Here is a 22,559-nt window from a genome sequence, read left to right as displayed (position 1 = left end):
TTCCTGCGTGTAGGTTATTTGCACAAGCTGCATTGATATGCAGTATGTACATTTTTCTATTAAATTTATATTAAAAATGTAGAGAAGCTTCATTTTGCTCAATCAAATTAAAGCTGGGCCTGAACCACAGAACTGAGATCTGGAACTGAACTTTCAGGGGAGTCTGGAGCCAGGATTCTGGGTTGGTCCAATGGGTACTAAAAATTCAAAACATAAGTTACTGTGTACCATCCAGTCAGGCACATTATAAGGACAGAACCATCACAAAAACAAAACAAAACAAAACAAAACCGTAACTGAAGTCCTTTAGCAGTATGCTGTCAAAAGCTCCTATGCTTTCCATTAGACTATAGGAAAAACCTATGCAACCACAATGGTTTGGCAAGGACAGATCTGGTTAGACTGAGACAAATGTAATTTCCTAACTTGATTATAAACCAGTCACTTGAACAATAAGTGAATTCATCTCATGATTAAAGTAAAGGCAACAGCTCTGCTCTGACACAGCTAAGAAGATACCATATACCTGTGCTTAATTTACAAGTTTACAAGTCATTCCCGGCTTTGATAATGAAAGAGCAACTTGCTTTTAAATTGTGTAGCCTTTTCATATCTGTTGTGACTCCTTTCCGTATTCTGAAGACATGTTTATTACATGGAACAGGTCTCTAAACAACAATTAATAAATAATCATTGATTAGGAAAATGTTTGGCTTGAACAGCATCTGGCAAGCCTTTGCTGCTGACCCCAGGTTGCTGGGATCTGCAGATGTGCAGGCATTTGAGGTTGGGGCTCTTTAAATACTAATTTCACAGGACTTGTATCCTTACAAACTTCAACCTTTTAATGGTTTACCTTTGTGATTACTACCTGGAACTAACTGCTAACAATATTACATCTCTCCATACACATCTGGGGAAATGTCCCCAGCAAATTCAAATAGCAGCTAACAACCTTTAGATACGAGTTCATCTAAGCCATAACCACAGTAAACCCTCTTATATTGTATTACAACAGGAAATCCAGTCATCCCTTTAGAACTCTCTCTCTTCTGCCGATGACACTCCATGTTCCGTACAGCCCCATCAATAGCTTTCCAGGACAGATGGTGACACAGAGCCCTTCCAGCTAAAGTAATAGCATTAAATTACTCGAAACAGGGAACCCAGAGAAGCAGATGCACCATGATTAGCAAGAATGCCAGTTACTTAAAAGCTTCTATTAAAATAAATCGCTTGGCACGGCAGCGCAAACATGGGACACAGCACATGACCTCACAATAACAATTATGGAATGAGTAATTCCAATGAATGTCATTTAAATATTGGGCTAACCTAGTCCCATTTATCATAAGCCCTTCACAACATAAAATAAAGGTCTGTAAACAAAGAGTTCCACTCAAAGATAGGCTTTCAGATTTTCTGTCCCCTCCCCATATGAAAAGGTATGCCTCCCTACTAATTAACTGCCTGGGGTCCATTCTTGCAAACACTTATTTAGGCAAGTGGTCTCACTGGAGTTAACCAAGTCAAGGCTAGTTGGATCAAGCTCTTATGTTTTTCTCGCATGCTGCAATTCAGCAGAATTATGGTAATTACTGGCATTAGAAACCAATAGCGTGAAGAGCCTTAGACTACCTGGAACTGAGTGTTTACTGTGGCTTCTTGAATAATAATAATGATGGAGGATAAGCAGGATAGGTGCATTACATCTTTTTGTATCAGTGGGGGAATCAATCAGAAGCAAATCTTTTGGCAGGTACGCTTTTTCTTTTCTGTGCCTTTTTCCTTTGCACTGCCTCTCCACTTTAGCTGGGATGGTCACTCTGACTCATGTAGACTGGAAATGGAAGCACTGAAATCGGGGTTCTATTCCCAGCTCTGCCACTGACTTTCTGTGGAACCTTGAGCAAGTCACTGAACCTCACAATGCATCCATTTCTCCAAATTGTAAGCATACCACATCTTGGCCTGAAGCCAGGGTAAGAGGGATCCAAGTTATTGCCATCTGATAGGTAACATTCTCCCCTTCCAGCTTGCTTATAAAAGGGAGGGTGAGACAACTGTTAACGGTTCCTGACATCTCTAGTACTGAGTGACCATTTCTCTAGTACAGGATGGATTATTGCAGGTGAGAGGTTGGGTTGCAGATTCCCCACATTACAGAAGATGTTGAAAGTCTCCATTAGGAAAGGCTCCAGGTTCTCTCTACTTTCTTCTACCATCCAGTAAGAGAAGAGGTCAGAGTCAAAAGTGATGGAAGCATTGGTGGCATTCAGTCATGATTTCTACTTGAATTTATGAAGAGGCAGAGTTCTTGGGAGATTGGTGCACGGTTTTCCAGTCCCGATCTCAGTGGCGGCCTATGAGGCTCTCTCAGATATGAGCAATCTCCTTGGGGAAAGAAGATGCTAATTCCTCTTAACCCAGAACCTGACATTTCTGGTCGAGTTGAGAGGCTCTCGGCTTACAAAGTAACTTATGATCCCATAAGTTCCGCAGGCCAGAACTTTGCGGTCCTGCAGAAGCTCTCTTTGGACAAGTTACTACAACCACTGGCTTTTATGGGAACAGCTGCCTCCCACCATGTGTCAAAGAGCAGCCGTGTCACAGTTTGTCAGTACAGATGAACACAGGCTGTTAAACCACAAAATTCAAAGTTAAAGATGACACACTGCCCTTAAATTTCCCCCTCCTTTATTTACTAGAGCCCAGAGTTTGCAGTGTTACCTGAAAATTCCCAGGCTTATCAGTTTCCCAGGATTCTTCCCCAGCTGCAGTGGGGTGAGTGATTGTAAAAGGGCGTGGAAAGTGTTGGGGTGCCATTTGTAGGTTTTTGGTCCAGTTTATATGATTTTCTTTTGATATTCTGTACATCTGTTCACAGCTCGAGGGCACAGTTTTAGTAAGTCTAACTAACGTGTTATGAAGTACATAGATATTGTCTTTGTCCAACTGCATAAAGATGCAAACTCTGACTTTTTTTAAAATGGTGGCCATAGAAACATTGAGAAGTGAATTTTCCATGTTTGTCTCAGTTTAAAAGGATTAAGAGTTAGTGTATTTAAATTAAAGGCTGTATCATGTCCTATAAAATGGAATGATAATACAGCTTTAGCTTTAAAATATAGCTTTTTTTCATTTTCAAAACTGTTTAAACATTAATTAATCCACAACTCAACTATGAGGTCATTATCATCAAATGGGGAAACTGAGACACAGAGAAGTTAAGTGATTTGTCCAAGACCAAAGAGAGAGTCAATGTCAGAGCCAGGATTAGAACTCAGAACTTCCTGAATATCAGAGTATTAGAGGGGTAGCCATGTTAGTCTGGATCTGTAAAAGCGGCAAAGAGTCCTGTGGCACCTTATAGACTAACAGACGTATTGGAGCATAAGCTTTCGTGGGTGAATACCCACTTCGTCGAATGCACCAAGTGAGTATTCGCCTACGAAAGCGTATGCTCCAATACGTCTGTTAGTCTATAAGGTGCCACAGGACTCTTTGCCGCTTTTACTGAATATCAGAGTAATCCAAAAATCTTGAAAGTTAGCTACTAAATGGATAGATTCTCATTGCAGCAATGTATATAGGCAGCAGATAGATATAATAACCCTATAATTGTAAGAGTACAAGACCAAGAACAAATGGGAAAGCTACAAGTATTGACAATTAAAGCACAATGCATCTGCCCAAATTATTTTCTAGTTGTAGACATGTTCTGAAGGTGAGGGCTGCCTTTTTGGTTGACACTGTGAAATCAAATAATCAGAGCATTATGAATCATGGGGGGAGACTTGATTAGGGTGCCCTATACTTAATGGTACAGATTCTATGTCTGTCATTGCTGTACTAACCAGCAGGCCACTCTTGTTTACAACCTGATTCTGCAGTCCAGAGCTGGGGAGGTGGGTAATGACATACAAGCATGAGAGGGAGATAGTGATGTGTCTTCACTGCAGTTGCTCAAAACCAGGCACTTCTCCTCATTCTTTGAAGGCAAATAAGGCCAAAGGCTCTCATGTCTTAGAAAGTGATTTATTCTGCTGATGAATTTCAGGATGGGCCTCTAGCCTCTGCTCCCAGAAGTTCAGAGAGTTTGTTTAAAATCCTACCTGGATAGTCACAGGGATTGCTCTCCTGGATCAGTGGAACACCCTCCCTTCACAGTCCACAAAGCACCCCTCTCCACAGAATACACCCTACCCAGAGCAGGTAGCAAGGATGTATTGGGGACCAGCAGAGATTAGGTAGCTTGGATTGTTAGCCAGCAATGTATATCAGCTGCTGATCTTCACTAGGAAGGAGGCTGGAAGGCCACAGAGCCTGCAGAAGTAGCTCATGTCCAAATTACCATTATTTTGCTTGCTGCCCTTAATGACTGTGAAAGACACCCCCCCCCCCCCCCCAGCCTAAGGATACTAGACACAGGAATCCTCCTGGGGTTTTTCTGCTCCTTTTTAAGGCCTAATAAATGCAGCCCAAATCCCAAGCAGCGGCAAAGTTTTGCAGGAAAACAATACTGAGTGTCCAGCGTCTGTAAGGCAAGGAAACACAGGCCCACTACAGCATACTTACTCCAAAAGGACACCAATAGCAGGAGAACAAATCCTGCCTACTAACTGGTAATTTCACTTTAACCCAACAAATGCCTTTCAGGATAGACACATTCCGGCCTCATTATCTAGTTCTGCACCATCTAATATAACAAGTATTCAACATAATCACAATCTTAATCACACTGAATCTTTTTATTTCTTTTCTTCTTTCCTTATCCCTCTTCTTTCCTTAACACTCAAAATGCTTGATTCCCAGAGATGGAGTTAGATATGAGACAGTCAGATCTCAGCCATTTTCAGTTCTTTTGATCGCTGCATAGCAGCCTAGATCTGGAGGTAGAAATAATCATGCAACTCCATTGTCATTACATGACATAGCTTTGGTGTGTAACTAGGGATGCCAGTGGCATAAAGGAATAGGAACCCTGTAAAATGAGGCTGTGTAATACTCTCTCATTTGCATCTCGACAATACAACACGTGGTCGCACTACATGGGGAGATTTGGAAAAATCCTAACCTCCTCAGTAAAATTTTTTGAACTAGTGGCCCCTTCTTTAGGGGCTGGTCTATAACTTCCTTCTTATTCAGACCAAAATGCTTTAGCTGGTTATCAGTGTAAAATGTGTTGTGCTTTCAGAGCACATTCAAACCCAGGATCTCAAAGCACCTCACATAAGGTATTAAGCATCACAACATTTGTCTCAGGTAGAGAGACATTAATTAGCCCCATTTTACAGATGGGGAACTGAGGCACAGCAGGGTGAAGTGACTTGCTCATGATCACACAGGAAGTCTGTGGCAGGTCTGAAATAGAACCCATATCTCCCAATGCCCAGAAGAACATTACCAGCAGAACTTGCTTGTCCTCCTTGCATTTCTTCAAAGTGAATTTAAATCGACAGTGTGCAGAACTCACTTGTTATACCAATTCCAGTCTTCTAGGATCATGAAGAGCTCATCTCGATCTGCAGCATCGACTTTAACATGGCTTATGATATCAAAAAGACTTCCACAAAGATCTATTTTAGGTCATTCAATTTACATAACTAATTTGCTTAATGAAAGCTTCCAGCAGTAAGTTATGCATGCAGATGACTTGGCAATCTACACTCCATAGATGTACACGATATTATGTTTGCCATTTATATTTCAACGTGACTCATGAGAGAGATTGATGATAGGATGATCCTAAACAAATCGATCCTAATCATCATGCTTTGCTTTCAGGGTAAAAATGTACCACATTTTGACTCTAAAAGCTGAAGATCCATAGAACAGTTTACAGTGAAACTGCCAATGAAGGAACAGATTTCTTAATGTTTGGCTTCATTTGAAGGTTGTTGGTTTTTTTGTTTGTTTTTCTAAGTATAATTTGCTACTTCTAGCAAAGCTATTGTGCTGCAGAGAACAGTAAGAAAAGCATAAGATGCATACTAATAATAGGAGTCCAAGACATTGTTCTAGCTTTTTAAAATAGATTATAAAGTCTTAACTTGTTTACCGTTGATTATGGTTTACAGATGTAACCCTCAATCACATCTAAATAAATTAGACATTTATAACAGGCTGACATGGTTTTGTTTTACAATGAAGTTTCTTCATGCATGACTGTGAAATGTATACAGGCTTGCTTTTCATGGGAGATGAGGGGTTTTGGTTTGAACTTGTGTAACGTACAATGCAAAGATTGACTGTATTATACTTGATAAAACCGACTGTCCATAAATAATGAAGACACAGTCTATTCTCTGAGAACAACAACAAAGGGGTTTCTGTAACTCCATAAGGTTTGCAAAAAGAAAAGGAGTACTTGTGGCACCTTAGAGACTAACGAATTTATTAGAGCATAAGCTTTCGTGAGCTACAGCTCACTTCATCGGATGCATCCGATGAAGTGAGCTGTAGCTCACGAAAGCTTATGCTCTAATAAATTTGTTAGTCTCTAAGGTGCCACAAGTACTCCTTTTCTTTTTGCGAATACAGACTAACACGGCTGCTACTCTGAAATCCATAAGGTTTGTCTCCAGTTCTGTGACCAGAAGTTTTGATCCTTGGCTTTACTTTTTACTGAAGAGTGCATCACAGCAACTGCTGGGATTTTTTAAAATTCTGTGTGAATTTATGCTGGTAGAAGGTGCCAGAGTGACAGCCCTGGAAAATGAAGGCATCTATTTACCCACAGAACAAGAACAGCATAGGGAGCACTGGGGCAAACTTCCCCAGACTGACTTGCCAACACACTCAATCCTAACCCTAGTAAGGCAAAGTAGGAACTTATACTGCATGGCGAATTCCATTCCTGATTTTTTGTTGTTGTGATTAGGCTAGCAGGAAGGATGCTCAGACTCCAGTGTGGAGTAGTGTGTGTGATGTGAGCACCTGTCCATTGGGAACTGCACTGAGATCAAACTCATCCTTCAGAGTCCACTGAACAACAAGATGGTAGCAACCACCAGTCACTAGTGGCTTAGACAGCTCTGAAATATCCTACCACCAATCAGACACTGATTCCTTCCTGTTTACAAGTGCTGTCTCAGGGGGTGCGGGTAGGAGGAGAAGGATGAAGGATTTTTGGCCAATTCATCCAGAAGCTACAGGGAAAATATCCCGGTGGCCAGCCAAGAGGACAGAAAACATTCCTCGCTGCCACTGTAACATGTGTGCCCTGGGACCCCCACGGAATCAAGCACAACCCCCACAGTAACTTCACACTAATTTGATTATTGCCAGTTGAATGTCCTTAGTCAATGGTGAATTCAGTGTTCCAAACACTTTGCACAGTATTCCTCCTCTTCCCATCACTATCTACCATGATAAGCGTAAGCCAACTGCCCTCCATTCATTTGCTGTCTCTTCCAGACATGTAGCACTGTGCTTATGGTGGAGGCTGCTTGTGTGAAGAAGGGGACATTTTTCCAAAGGTTGCTGCTGGATTTCAGAGTGTCTAATAATCTCTTCCAACGTCACGATCACATGTAGTACAATCTCCCTGGAATCCAGAATGGTCTTTTCCTGAGCCTTGGCAGTATTGCCAATCCCGAGCACGAGTCAGGCCCCCAACAAAGCATTATTTAAAATAATAGCAATAAAAAATTTAGGGTTATTTTTGTTTGCCTTTTGGTTACTGAGGTTTTAGGGTTCACTCAGCCCACATCTTCAAACTTTTCTCCACAACCATAAAGGCTAGAAACCATCTATTTATTTATAAATGAAATCTGAAATTCTCACATACTTTCATGATTCCAGGAGCTGGGGCTATAAGAAAAACACCAAATATTGCAAGACTCATGATAAAGTCACAACAATTCCCTTAAGCTAATTAAACGTTGTGATGAGGTCAACTTTTCACAACACTGAGTAAGAGACCCGCCTTTCCAGACCTTAAAGAATCCTTGTTTCCTTCATCTGCACCTTCTCTGAATGTCAGGGTACGAGGCATGGTCTAGTGGACAGACCACTGGACTGGAATAAATAGGTTCTATCCCTGGCTCCATCATCCGTTTGCTGTATGACTTTGGGGAAGTCATTTCACTTCCCTTGGTGACTGTTTCTCCTCCCACCCTTTGTTTATTTAGACTGTAAGCTCATTGGTGCAAAGACTGTGTACCCCCCCTGTTTGTATAGTGCCTAGCACAGTGGGGCCCTAATTTCAGTAGGGGCCACCCGATGATACTGCATTCCAAAGAATAATCAGTGCTCAGACCAGCACACAATGCTCCAAATGGGCTTTGAAAGAACCTTGTAAAGAATGACTATTATCTTCCTTGACTTATAATTAATTCCCTGATGGACTGTGCCCTAGAATGCATCAGTCTTTTCTTCCCCTCGTGTTGCCAAGCACTGAGTCCCTAAATCTCAAAATATCACTCACTTATAATCTTAGTCCCTTTTCCACCTACGTATCTTAAATAGTATATATTTTGTACCATCATTTTTTTTGGTCAGAGTGTGATAACAGTCCAAGTGAAAAACCAGAGGGAATACAAGAAATTGCAGTCCACAAGAGACCAAATTTTAGTCTTACCGAACCTGACAATGTCCTTTTCACAATAATTTTTTTTTAAAGAAACAAAATAAATGCCTCTGCCCAAGCAAAACAATAGGCAAGCAGGGCCAAGCTTCTTTCTTGTTTACTGAGGTCCTTTGAGTTCAATTTCAAGCATTTATGGCTTCTTCCCTCCAGTGCTTGTAGAACTCCGAACCATCTGATGCCGGGGTCTTTTCCACAACTCCTCCAACAGGCGAGTGCAGTAATCAAAGGAGACAGTTAAATACAGTTTATTATAACTGTTTGCACCCTGCTACTTACCACAACACTGTGTGTGGCCACTGATGAAACAGAGAAGGGATGAACAACCCTATCTATGGTTTAACACTACTGGGGTTGCCCAAACTCTGCAATACCAAGGGATGCATTGGAAAATTGCCAAGGGGAGTAATGGCCACGCTTATGTTGCATCTCAATAAGGATTGATGTTTGAAATCAAGTACAAGCCAGTCTCACGTTAGCTGGTCCTTGCATCATCTGTGATTGTGGAATAAAAACTGTCCGAGTTCACTAAGGATGAACCCAACCTGATCAGGTTGGTCCCGACACTGCAGTGAGAGACAGAGTGTGTGGGTGGGCGGCCGTTAAGGCTCTTTGGCTGCACTGTGTTGTACTCCTAGCTTACAGACATATAATCACAGTCCTCGCCTTCTCTCCCATCATTTTTATTGTTTTGTAGTGTTGTTCTCTATTACAGATGGGCAACACACTTCACTACGATCCTGCATGCTGATCTAGCTAAAGGAAGCATTGTGGTTTGAAATGAAGTCTCCTCTCTCTCTTTCTCTCCTCTCTTTATAGCTTAAAAATTGCCTCTTCTCTCTTCCTTGATGAGTGTTCAATATCCTATTACAGCTGCTGCCTGAAAAGCTGGGTCAAATAATAGGTAGCACAGCCACTCAGCCTAACTCATGCATCTGGGCCTATTGTGACCACGCCATTTACAAAGACTAGCATCCAGGCGCCACAAATAAATGGAATGATGACAGACACAAGGGTCTGGGCATAGTTGCTGGGAGCCATAATTAAATGGAAACAGAAGCCCACTGATACAATAATTGGAAAAATACCTGAAGGTCTTGCAACTAATGCAGTGTTTATTTTTAATACACTTTTCCAGGGTAAGATTTGTCGTTTCCCGACAACACATACTGCGATAATATGTGCACCCATGGGTGTATCATTTTTATCCTCAGCTGTCTCCTGCTGTGATATGAGTCAGCCCTGTGTTTTGTTAACTATTCCTTTTTGATCATTCGATCTGACATCTAATTCATTATGAGCAATCTGCTTTCACCACCAGCACCTTCTGTCTGCTGGATGCAGATACCTATTAGTCCAGGTATCATTCACAGCTGGCAGTTACCTAATGTCTGCTGGTTCCCCCAAAATCATGTAATTAAATAGGAGAACAAAATGTAATTTTGCCCTAAAAATATACTTGGGCAGAGGGTAGGGGAATTATTTATATAAAACAATATTAAACTGGGTTTTTAAAACAAGGCATCCAGTATTCCAAGGGTTCACAAAATGGGGGTTGGGACCCCACAAGGGATCATGAGATTATTACATGGGGGGGGGTCATGAGCTATCAGCTTCCATCCCAAGCTCTGCTTTGCCTCTAGCATTTATAATGGTGTTAAATAAATTTTTTAAAAAGTGTTTTTAATTTCTAAGGGGGGTCCCACTCAGAGGCTTGCCATGTGAAAGGGGTCACCAGTACAAAAGTTTGAGAACCACTATTCCATCAAGGATCTGGAGTACCCAATTAAAATGTAAGCAAACTAATTAGACTAATATTGGAGGGAAAAAATCACCTCCAGAGTCAAAAGGGGAAGGAGTGGGGGAGATGCTAATAATTCCACTCTTATCTCAGCCAAGGAGATAAACTTCTTGTGTGTTAGCAAGAAGCCCACCTCTCAGTGAAGAGGAACCTTTCTGGAAGTAACTGAAATCAAAACCAAAACTGCAATTTTATCAGCACATAATGTGCTCTTTTGACTAGTTTAAAAACACAACATGAGAACAAATTGCAATCCATATGAATAAGAAAGTTACATATACTGCTGTAAATGCATTAAAATTGATTGAATGCTGTGGTACATAATAATGACTAAATGTTTATTTATTGATGGGCTTCTCTATGGCACTCATCATCCTGGCATTCAATTACCTCTCAAACATTTGCAAATGTAGCCTCAACACAGGACGGGAATTACAACGGAGAATGTGTGGCACAGAAAATTCAAGAGATTTGAATACAGGGAGTCTGTGGCCAAACTGGGATTAGAACCCAGATTTTCCAAGTCCCAGTCCAGTGTTTTTACCACAAGGCCACCCTTCCTCCTCAGTACTGCCATAAGCTTATACAGGGCCTTCATCAAAGGTCTGCAAGATATTTTACAAACATTAAGCTGCAAACACTCTGGTGAAGTAAGCAATTCTAATTATTCCCATTTTGTAGGTGGGTAAACAGAGGCTTAATGAATTTACCCAAGGTCACTTGACAAGTCATTACTAAAGCTGGGATAGAGCACAGGAGGAGAGTGTCTCCCCATTACACCCCCCCCACCCTTAGACCAAAAAACCCCAACTCAGGGAGGTTTATCAGTATTTGTGAGCCTGCTCTATTAGTTGTACATTGATATTGCGCTCTGCACTGTACAAGACACACACACAAAAACAATTCATGCACTGTGCAGCTTATGCTCATTAAAAGTAATGTAGTTGGAGGTCAAGTCACAATTAAAAACCTGTGTTTTGTTATTTCTCCAAATACAGAGACCACCATGAATTACTGTGCACTTATAACTAGAGATCCCTACATTATAAATCAAATCCCATTACAATTTCCCATTTTCTCCAGTAATCACACTCATATTCTTTTAAGGGTTATGGACACCACCAGACCATGCTTTTGTGTGTATGCATCATGTTACAGATACAGGCAACCTCAAACTGCAGCATCTGTTTCCATGGCAATGGAACAGCATCAGCAATCCAATGGGTTTAGTTTAGGCCATCTTCAGTCAGGCTTCTGAGCTACACACAAATCATTATCAATATCAAACTGAACGATGTCACCCGTAACCATGGTACCCACAGAGAAGGCCTCAGTGTGCCATTTGTGCTGTAACATGCATCCTTCATGCATGACACAAAATGATTTTAATCCAATTAGTGCTGTGAAAAATAATATATTTAGAGGCAGCATTAACACATTCAGCAAAGGGAGGTTACTTTGAGTAACTAAGGAAGATCAGAACATGGTGCTTGACAAGGGTATTTTGAGTTCTAGTCTCAGCATATTGTAAGTTACTGAGGATCTGAAAATGTTCAATCACTGGGGGAGGAGGAAGTTACACACTCAACAAGTGGCTTATTAGTAAAGGCAAAAGGGGTTGCTGTTTTAAAGATCCACCTTTTTTAGGTTTGATCACTCTCTGAGCAGCACACGGTGCATTGTTTCATCTGGACATTACCCCTCATGTCTCAACTCTAAAGTCTGTGCAAACACAGCTACTCTTCAGACAAAATGATGAAGAAATCTAAGAATGTTCAGGGAAGGATGTCCGCAAAGTGAGAGAATTAAAAATATACAGATAGGATGAAACCTGGTAATGTCACCACCAAGGGAATTGCTATTTTTCAGGCTGCTACAACAGATGGTCACATAGTACAGTGCTATTAATATGGAGACTCTCATAAGGACTGAGATTTTAGTGGCCATTAAGTTAGAGGCCATTAGCACAGAGTTCACTGTATCTATTTGTATGTAAATCAAAACATCAGCCCGGTGGCTCAGGACACAAGAGTTTGAAAGTGACCTTGGGAAGTCAACAAAATGCAGACCTTCATTACACATGGTCTTATGATTAGGGGTCAGTGCTCTTGGGATCTATTCCCAGGTTGGCCATAGACCTCCCAAAGTATCCTTGGACAAATCACTTAGCTGCCCTATCCCACAGTTTCCCTCAGCAGTAAAATGGGAGTGTGGGTATGCTGGAATAAACTACAGATCACATCGTGCATCTACTGGAAAATATATGAAGGATTTAAACAGCCAAACCTATTAAAACCTTAAATTGCTCCCAAAATCCCAGATATGTCCTGGACTGGAGCCTCAGTAAATTGGTTTCTTACTGCCAAGATCGTCTTTAATGTTTGGTTCCATTAAACCACTACTAGAGTTCACTGCCCTCTTGTTATGACATTGAAGAGGTTGTCTAGTGACCACTTACAGCAGTGGTTCTCAAACTTTTGTACTGGTGACCGCTTTCACATAGCAAGACTGAGTCTGGCGCCCCCCCACATACATTTAAAACACTTTTTAATATATTTAACACCATTATAAATGCTGGAGGAAAAGCGGGGTTTGGGGTGGAGGCTGACAGCTCATGACTCCCCATTTAATAACCTCACAACCCCCTGAGGGGTCCCAACCCCCAGTTTGAGAACCCGATTTACAGCTCTATGAGGAATGGTGCTCATGTACATTAGTGCAGAGGGGCGACAAAATGGACATCATCTGAGCTAAAATGCAAGCTATGTGTTGCTAGTTTAAGAAAACAAAGTTAAATTTGAGTTCCTGATGCTGGCCTGCTCAGAAGCAAATTCAAAAGTCTGAACCAAACAAGAGCTTACACCAGAACGACCAAGACAGCACTTCAGTCTAAAGAGTCATTCTTGCTTGGGCTTGTAAAAATATCCTGCCGTGCATCACTAGACCTTAAGAACCTTCTCTCACTTGGTTTTCAGCACTCATCTGATAAAGGCTGTAATGAGATACCCAGATAGGAGCAGCAGCAGTACAATGGTGATACACAACCTCCCTGTCCCCTGAAGAAGATACTGTTACTGTAGAAGCTCCTGCAGTGTGATGCACAGATGAGGCTCTGTCGCCTGAGGCTCCATTACTCTTTGCTGCTTTCACCGCAAATGTAAAATGGCCAGGTTGAAAGCAGCAGGCCTTCACAAAAGAGTACAGATGTGCATGCAAGCCCAATTTGTACAAATACTATATGCACTGCATTATTTAGAACCAGGACTGGCTATTAATAGAGCTCTTAGTACAACACACTATGTTATTTTGTGAGCAATCAGCTGTGCAAGTCTATAAATAATTAACAGTATTAAAAAAGAACCATTCTTATACCTGATCATAAATCACTCTGCACTGCAAAGTCATACAACCACATGTTTGTTGGAGCTGGGCTGCCTGCCGCACAGGAATGCAAAATGGAAATAACTATTACTTCAAACCTGCTTGCCCTACATGCTACATCTTTTAATCTGGCTGTTAACATTTCATCTTCCATTTCCTGCTTAGTTTTTTTATTCTACTTGGCATTTATGTCCTGCTTTTTCTTCTTCAGAGATTTGCACAACATTAACTGCTTCACAAAGCACCATCTGTGAGAAATACTATCTCTATTTTACAGATGGACTAACTGAGGTAGGTAGATGAAGCACACTGCCAAGGGCACACAGTGCATCAGGGATGGGATGTGAAATCAAGAACTTCTGAATCAGTCTCACATCAGATGTAGCTCACGAAAAGCTTATGCTCAAATAAATTTGTTAGTCTCTAAGGTGCCACAAGTACTTCTTTTCTTTTTGCGAATACAGACTAACACGGCTGGTACTCTGAAACTTGAGATTTTAAGAAAGTCAGAAATTCTGGGTTCTTTTTATTTGCCTTTGGTTTCTGAGCTTTGAGGATACATTCGGGTCAGTTTCAAGCTTTTCTCCACAACCACAATAGCTAGAAAAAAGAAAAGGAGGACTTGTGGCACCTTAGAGACTAACAAATTTATTTGAGCATAAGCTTTTGTGAGCTACAGCTCACTTCATCAGACGCATTCAGTGGAAAATACAGTGGGGAGATTTATACACACAGAGAACATGAAACAATGGGTGTTACCATACACACTGTAACAAGAGTGATCAGGAAAGGGGAGCTATTACCAGCAGGAGAACGGGGGTGGGTGGGGGGGATGACAACAACCTTTTCTAGTGATAATCAAGGTGGGCCATTTCTAGCAGTTGACAAGAACATCTGAGGAACAGCAGGGGGCGGGGGGGGGGGATAAACATGGGGAAATAGTTTTACTTTGTGTAATGACCCATCCACTCCCAGTCTTTATTCAAGCCTAAGTTAATTGTATCCAGTTTGCAAATTAATTCCAATTCAGCAGTCTCTCGTTGGAGTCTGTTTTTGAAGGTTTTTTGTTGCTAATAAACTATGGTCACATAAACACCTCCCTACACCGGAAACCTACTGACCGCTATTCCTACCTATAAGCCTCCAGCTTTCATCCAGACTCACCACATGATCCATTGTCTACAGCCAAGCGCTACGATACAACTGCATTTGCTCCAACCCCTCAGACAGAGACAAACCCTACAAGATCTCTATCAAGCATTCTTACAACTACAATACCTACCTGCTGAAGTGAAGAAACAGATTGACAGAGGCAGAAGAGTACCCAGAAGTTTCCTACTATAGGACAGGCCCAACAAAGACTCACCAGCAACCACATACCACACAACAGAACCACTAACCAACAGAACCTATCCCTGCAACAAAGCCTGTTGTCAACTGTGTCCACATATCTATTCAGGAGACACCAACATAGGGCCTAATCACATCAGCCACACTATCAGAGGCTCGTTCACCTGCACCTTCCAATGTGATATATGCCATCATGTGCCAGCAATGCCCCTCTGCCATGTACATTAGCCAAACTGGACAGTCTCTACGTAAAAGAATAAATGGACACAAATCAGACGTCAAGAATTACAACATTCAAAAACCAGTCGGAGAACACTTCAATCTCTCCGGTCACTCCATTACAGACCTAAGAGTGGCAATTCTTCAACAAAAAAACTTCAAAAAACCGACTCCAACGAGAGACTGCTGAATCGGAATTAATTTGCAAACTGGATACAATTAACTTAGGCTTGAATAAAGACGGGGAGTGGATGCGTCATTACACAAAGTAAAACTATTTCCCCATGTTTATCCCCCCCCGCCCCCTGCTGTTCCTCAGACGTTCTTGTCAACTGCTAGAAATGGCCCACCTTGATTACCACTACAAAAAGCTCCCTCTCCTGCCCCCCCCCCATTCTCCTGCTGGTAATAGCTCATCTTAAGTGATCACTCTCCTTCCAGTGTGTATGGCAACACCCATTGTTTCATGTTCTCTGTGTAAATAAATCTCCCCACTGTATTTTCCACTGAATGCATCCGATGAAGTGAGCTGTAGCTCAAGAAAGCTTACGCTCAAATAAATTTGTTAGTCTCTAAGGTGCCACAAGTCCTCCTTTTCTTTTTGCGGATACAGACGGCTGCTACTCTGAAACCTGTCAATAGCTAGAAAGTTTCATTAAAAAAAAATTACTGACATTCTTACAAAACATGACTCCAGAAGCTGGGGCTTTAAGAAAGACATCCAATACTGTGAGACTCCCAATAAAATTCAAAGAGTTACATCCTAACCCCAGTCTAACATCACATATTGTATCCTGCTCTTAGTGCTAAAACCAAACCAGTTAATTACTATAAAATCAACCCTAATCTTCATCTTTTTGGAGCAAGGGACACAAACAGGTACTGATACAATGACTGCAAATAATACTACTTCATGTTTATGTAGCACTTTGCAAACACTACATGTAGACAATATTGCCAACTCTTGCAACTCTATTGTGAATCTTTCGATATTTGGCGTTTTTCCCCATTTCCTGGAGATAAGTGATTATGTGAGACTCTCAGCTTTCATTTTAAAATAGTATGTTTCTTACCTTTATAGCTGCACAGAAAATCTTGAAAACATGACCAGAGTACACCCTAATGGCCCGAAATAAACCCAAACCAAAACAAAATAGAAGACTTTTAAAAACTGCATGATTTTGGGAGGCCCAACTCAGGATCTCTGAGCACTTCCAGTTGGCAATACTATGCAGACAGCAGGTTGATTTGGTTATGAGACCATTTTTTTTGCTCTGAGAAAGGGACCTCCATTTCTGCTGCTGCTGCTGTTGTATAACAGTACTGATAAGTGGCAACTGCCTTCAAAACAGAAACATGCAAATGTCCATCCTCCAAATGGCCAAGTATGCAAAACAGATCAACTGCATCTTAATCAGTGGTATAAAAAGAAAAACAGATTCAGAGAAAACAGATGACTTTCACAGTCACTGTCAAGTCTTGGGTGCTTTAATCTGTGCCATGCTAGAGACAGACTTTGAAAGACAACCCAACACTGTCATGGCATTGGAAATCAGACAGATAACACAAACAGAAAGGGATCTGATTGACAGTATGAATATCAAGTGCTGGTTTGAGGCACAGGGTACATGGGGTAGCCCTGACAACTCAAAGATGTAGCATTAGTGAAACAAGCCACATTGATACCAGGGAAAGCAAGTTCTCCTGTACATGAGACGCAACGTATGCACAGGTTTCACCCATACTGTTCCTGCCAGTGTTTCTCCCTGTTCTGCAGTGTCCAGAGATTTAAGAGTAGCTCATTCTCCAACCCATTCTGTCCTTTACCTACCTCCTGAGGCCGCCAGCAAAGAGGGCTGGCCAGTGCCACATGCAGTGGAGGTTTTGCAGAGCTGGACTCCTGTCCACTAGAAATCAGACAGAATGTCAGGAATCCATTGCACAAACACACACTTAACTTCTTCAAATCCATTTTCAAGAACCAACAAGACTCTACTTGGCAGCTGCAAGTATCTGAGAGAAGAGCCCAGTCCAGATGATGAAGATTGCCAAGAAAAAAAATGACAACTGAAGATTGACAGAATCCACAGTATATGTGGAGAAAGAAAAACAACAGAGTCAATACCAATCAAGCAGACAGGAGCAGCACAAGTGAGATAGGATTCTCACCCTTGAAAGCACTGCCTGCTTTTCTGAGAACACAGCATAGACTTCGGAGGATCATTGCAAGTCAATGTGCATAAGGGTCTGAGCAGAAGCCAAATTACAAATGAGCTAGCAAAAAGGAGCCTGCAGTGAGATGGAAAGAATATCAAGACACATCTGACTAGGGATTTCCTTCCGCGAATCCAGCAGAAAGCCCATGAGATCAGGTAAAGCTAAATGATTCCAACAGAACTAACATATAAAACAAGGTCTGAGGTTTTCATAACTTAAATTTCCAGGACTGACTGCAAGTCTTGTCCAGATCATTCAAAAGGTGACACTGCAAAGACTTGCATCAATATAGGAAAAACTGTGATTGCCAAAGAATGACCTCAAATGAAATAGCAGATCGAGTATGAAGCTAGGAACTCTTAAATTCTATAACCATCTCAACTCTCTGGGGGCTTTGGACAAGTCCTTTCCTCATTCAGTTTCCCCATTTTCAAAATAGGGATAATAATCCTTATTTATCGGTATTATCAGGGTATGATCTGAGAAGTTTTGTCCACACAGTGCTGTCAAACTTTTTGTTATTATTAACTGGTGAGAACAACAACACTGCACTCCTTGCCAGGGACACGTTCTGGCACTTACCCAGAATTCCCAAATAGAATTAAAGAATAAGTTGGGTTTTCACGTGGGAAGGCCTTTCATTATTGCTAGGTATCAGGAATGGCTAACAAATTATAGTGGCTGTTGTCTCAACTCAATAGCAAAATATACTGCATCACACTAGAAAGCCGTGGCCTGAATATTAAAGGCTGATGTCCCACTTCTGCTTTGGCTGAGCTGAGCTAAACCTGCTTCCTGACTAGCTTATTTAGTTCAGCCATAATCTTCTGTTTTCACTTAGTGGTTTTGTTTTTTTTTTTTTAAAAAAGAGTTTTATACCGCCACAATCTCAGCTGAACTTCCTGGCCAAGATGCTAATAGGGCCACTATTAGCCACGAGCAATGGTGGGGCTTCAGGCTACAGCTACTTTTAGACTCTATAGAACTGCACCTTGGAGAGTTATGAGGCTTAATTAGATAATATTTCCAAACTGCTTTGAGACTCTTGCATGAAAGGGGTGATTCTAAGAGAAGATAAGAGCCCGCAGAGTTCCTTGTGTTCTACACCATGTGCCTTGCAGGAATAGAGACTCTGGCCTCTAGGTGCTACAAATAATCATTGTCTCCTTCATGGTGCAAGATAAGGCCCATAAAATGCCAAAGAGAGTACCAAGTATTATGATTCTTAGTTTAAGGGATTCATGCATCAGCTTCAAATAACTTTCATCCTCAAAAGGCAACTGTCAAGATCCAGAAGATGAAGAGGGACTATTCTTCAAATATACGGTCTTCCAAGGAAGATTGTGACCATCCACAGGAAACTGCTTAGAGCTAGACAGGGCCATGGTTATTTACAAAGAAAGTAAGTTATGAACACTGATTTTAAAATAAAATTTAATATCAAATGAAAATGTCTCCCTTCATCTAAGAGTCCCAAGAGTGAGGACCTCATGGAATCCCAGGGCATACGGGAACTCCAGTAATAACTGGCATGGAGATGATAAATGGACTGACCTTTACCTAATAATACAGCGATCTTTACAGTGAATGGGGTCAAAATACAGCTGAATACAAGCTTTTACGAAACAGCAAAAAAGACTCAAGATTAAAATGGTTGTTTGTTGAAGGTGGGTAACAATAATACTGTCAATTCCCTGATAAGGATTAGGGATGGCAAACTCCTGAGAAGATTGAAAAAGAAAATTAGAAAGATGTTTTAAACTAACAGCATAGTTTGAAGTGGCAACAAATGAAAACAATGTCTGTAACCCTCAGTTCAGATTTATTGTATTTTAAGCACAAGTATTGTGAGCATTTTGTGTTGAAGATCAAAGGAGGCTGCTTTAGACATTTTCTCACATTTGATTTCCTCTCTCCATGGAGAAACACTTTGGGATTCGGAGCAGGAGTCTCCATAACCACTTGGTAGAGATGGTAGTTCTACTTTCCAGCCTTTGGCTTTTGAAGAGTGCTCTTGGGCCGTATACCTCTTTTGCCAGGATAGGAATGTGCACTTCCCCACACCAGACAGCAGTTCCCCAAGCTCATCATGGCCATTTGTGCAAAGCTATTAGTCCTTGGTTACTAAGAGCAAATTCCACCGAGACAACCTTCACGTTTGGTAGTAGGAGGTAGTTTTAAATAAGCATGTATCACGTTTCTGGTTTCTTAGCAGAGACATATGCTGGTAGCATACAAAAGAAGTGCTTGATATTATAGGAGACATGTGAGTCTTCAGTTTGAGGAGGCTTACACGCGAGTGCTGAAAGTTCCCTAGAAGGGGTGGGCACCGGCACCTGGACTGAGGCGCCGCCCCCCTCCGCCTCCTCCCTCAAGTCTCACCCATTTCTTGCTCCTCTCCGCCTCTTCCCTCAAGTCCTGCCAACTCACTCCTCTCTGCGGTGGTGAAGAGTGTGCAGGGGCCACCTAGGGAAGAGGCAGAGCGAGTGGGAGGCCTTGGGGGAAGAGGCTGAGCGGGAATGGGGCCAGGGACCGGTGCCTCCCCCCCACTTCTAGGGAGCTTTGCTTCCAGCGCTCCTCCAAAGGGTGGTGGACCCATGCTGCACCTGTGGCATTTGCCCTCCTGCATGGCCAGCATTTTTTGGCGAGGCTTAACCTCCCCAAGCCTCTTAGATGTACTGCTTATGCTTGATATCTACTCCCTGCAACCATCTTGTGGCTGGTTAGTGCTGCAACCAATCATTTATCATGGGGGGGGGAAAATCATTGTTGTGATCTCATTTAAAAACATATGGATCGTTGCAGAGAGACGATCTGGTTAAATCAAAGAACAATGTGAAATCAATATGAAAATGACACGAATAAAATAATGTCTAGAAAAGAGGTTCTGAGGATATTTTCAGTATTTTGCACTATTTTCTCAATTCCCTAATTTATGCACCAGAATAAAGGAGATTATTGGTTAGGAGTTAGACTAAACAGCTGGAATTTTTTTAATATGGAGAGCAAATGAGAAAGAAATAAGACCACCATCAAGACAATGACGAGTGAAGATGAGAAGAGAGCTGTACATACTGCAGAGGATTACCCTACCTGCCCTATTACAGATGCAACAAGACTTCCTGAACTTAACACGATGACAAGCATCATGCTAGAGATTCCCCATGGAAATACTTATATTTATAGAGAGTCTCAAATCTAATTGAGAAAAAACAATTTGGTTCAGATCTTCTAGTCTGCAAGCAGGTCAAGGATCCATTAAGCTCATTGCTGTAATATAAAATTAACTTATTTATTGAAGAATCTAAGTGCTACTCTGTGTACTGAAACCGCTGACTCTGCAGAAAAGGATTCAGAAACAGCAAAACTGATGCTAAGGGGAAAATGACAAACCTCTAAGAAACTGGCCATTAATTCACTTCAGCCTTAGGAACTTTAAACATCCGCAGAAAATGTGGGAGATGCAAGATACGATGGAGTACGGAAGAGACAATTTATTGCTGCCTTGGGCAGCCAATATCACAGAAAGAGCCAAGAACTAGGATGCCAAAATCTCATCCTGTGACACTTCTATGCTCCTATCCAATGTATATTACCATGCATCATTCCAAACAGCAGTGTGAGAATTTTTGTTCTTTGTAGGAACTGATCCTGCTTGTAGCAAACTGAAGGGGAATCTTCCAAAAGTTCCAACAGGAGCAGCTCCTCAGAATGTAAAGTGTGGCCTCTCCACAAACTGTATGGATGGGGCGCGTGAGGGAGGGGGGGAAGAAACAATGGAAATTCCTCTCTTTAAAAAAAACTGCAACTGTTTTGGGCCTGACTTTGTAAACTCTCACACAAGTAATGTCATGGGGTGAAAGTTTCAAAAGCACTTAAGTGACTTAGGAGCCTAACTTCCACATGATTTAGGCACTTTTGAAAACTTTACCCATGGACTTCAACAGGCTACACTTGTGCACAAAGCTCTACTTTGCTCTTAAAAGACCTGACTTGCATTTGCTTAACTTCACGCTAATAAATAATCCCACCCCTATTCAGGAAAGCCCCAAACAACATGTTTAAAGTCAACCATGTATTTAAATCTCACTGAAGCCAAAATATACTCTTCATGAACAAAATTTTTAATGAATTACCACATATTTCACTTTTGCAGTGCTGGAGATCTAGCTCCTCTCTTAACAACTGGTATGATTATCAAACTAGTGCAGCATCTGTACAGTGCTCTGCATGACATAGGAAATTTAAAACTAGACTCTGTTCTCCTTAGGACACATTTTAATAAAAGGAAAGAAAAGAATAATCCCTTCTCAAGGAGAGATGCTCAATTTCTTTTCGGAACACGGAAAAGTCTCCCTCTACATCATTCTGTCCTAAAAAATGGGTTTTACATTACTATATATTACATATAGACATCCCAGTTTGCTGCTCCCCCTGGAATATGCTCACCAACTAGATGTTATAACTCACACAAAAAAAACTTCTATGGGCTACAGATTCCAAAGGAATGAAAGAAAAGAAAAATAGTGATTCCACTATAGCCAGACAAAAGGGTCTTATTAAAAATCGTACTCTAAAAACATCTAGAAAAGTCTTTCATGCTCTTTCCTGCTCTTTCTGAGTTAACATTCCCTGATTTATCTCTCAAAGGATAAAGCCGTGTTCTTTTACAGAGGCAGTTAATGTCATAGGGACCAGGCCAATTCCCACTGAAGTGTGTGGGAGTCTTTCCATTGACTTTCAAGGGCAGATGGAACAAGCCCTTACAGAACAAGATTAAAAAAGGGGAATTTAACCCTAACATTCTATTCCAAGGGCCTTTCAAAATATTTTGAGCTAAGATAGGTATTTTCTCTCAGAAGTGCTTACATTCATTCTTAGAGCTAGATTGTGCCTTGCACTAATTGTACCTTCAAGTATGTGGGAGTAAGAAACCTTCCCCCACCTTTATACTCTTCTGCAGGTTGGACCTTGGAGCTGGGACACAGAGTTAAACAATCT

General features: G+C 41.4%; 1 protein-coding gene across 28 annotated transcripts in view; it reads right to left on the bottom strand.

Moving 5' to 3' along the window:
* PITPNM2 (phosphatidylinositol transfer protein membrane associated 2) overlaps positions 1-22,559 on the bottom strand; it is a 215,354-nt gene that overhangs the window by 87,043 nt on the left and 105,752 nt on the right. The window contains exon 2 of one of the 28 annotated variants that reach the window (XM_043498341.1): positions 588-666. The exons of the other annotated variants lie outside the window; for them this stretch is intronic. Within the exon in view, the coding sequence (XP_043354276.1) occupies positions 588-611 (24 nt within the window). The 5' untranslated portion in view covers positions 612-666. The remainder of the gene's footprint in view (positions 1-587; positions 667-22,559) is intronic. 28 annotated transcript variants of the gene reach the window in all.

The sequence above is a fragment of the Dermochelys coriacea genome, chromosome 15, assembly GCF_009764565.3.
Source record: "Dermochelys coriacea isolate rDerCor1 chromosome 15, rDerCor1.pri.v4, whole genome shotgun sequence".
NCBI lineage: Eukaryota > Metazoa > Chordata > Testudines > Dermochelyidae > Dermochelys > Dermochelys coriacea.
The sequence above is the reverse complement of the archived record's forward strand: the minus strand, read 5'-3'. Positions and strand labels throughout refer to the sequence as shown.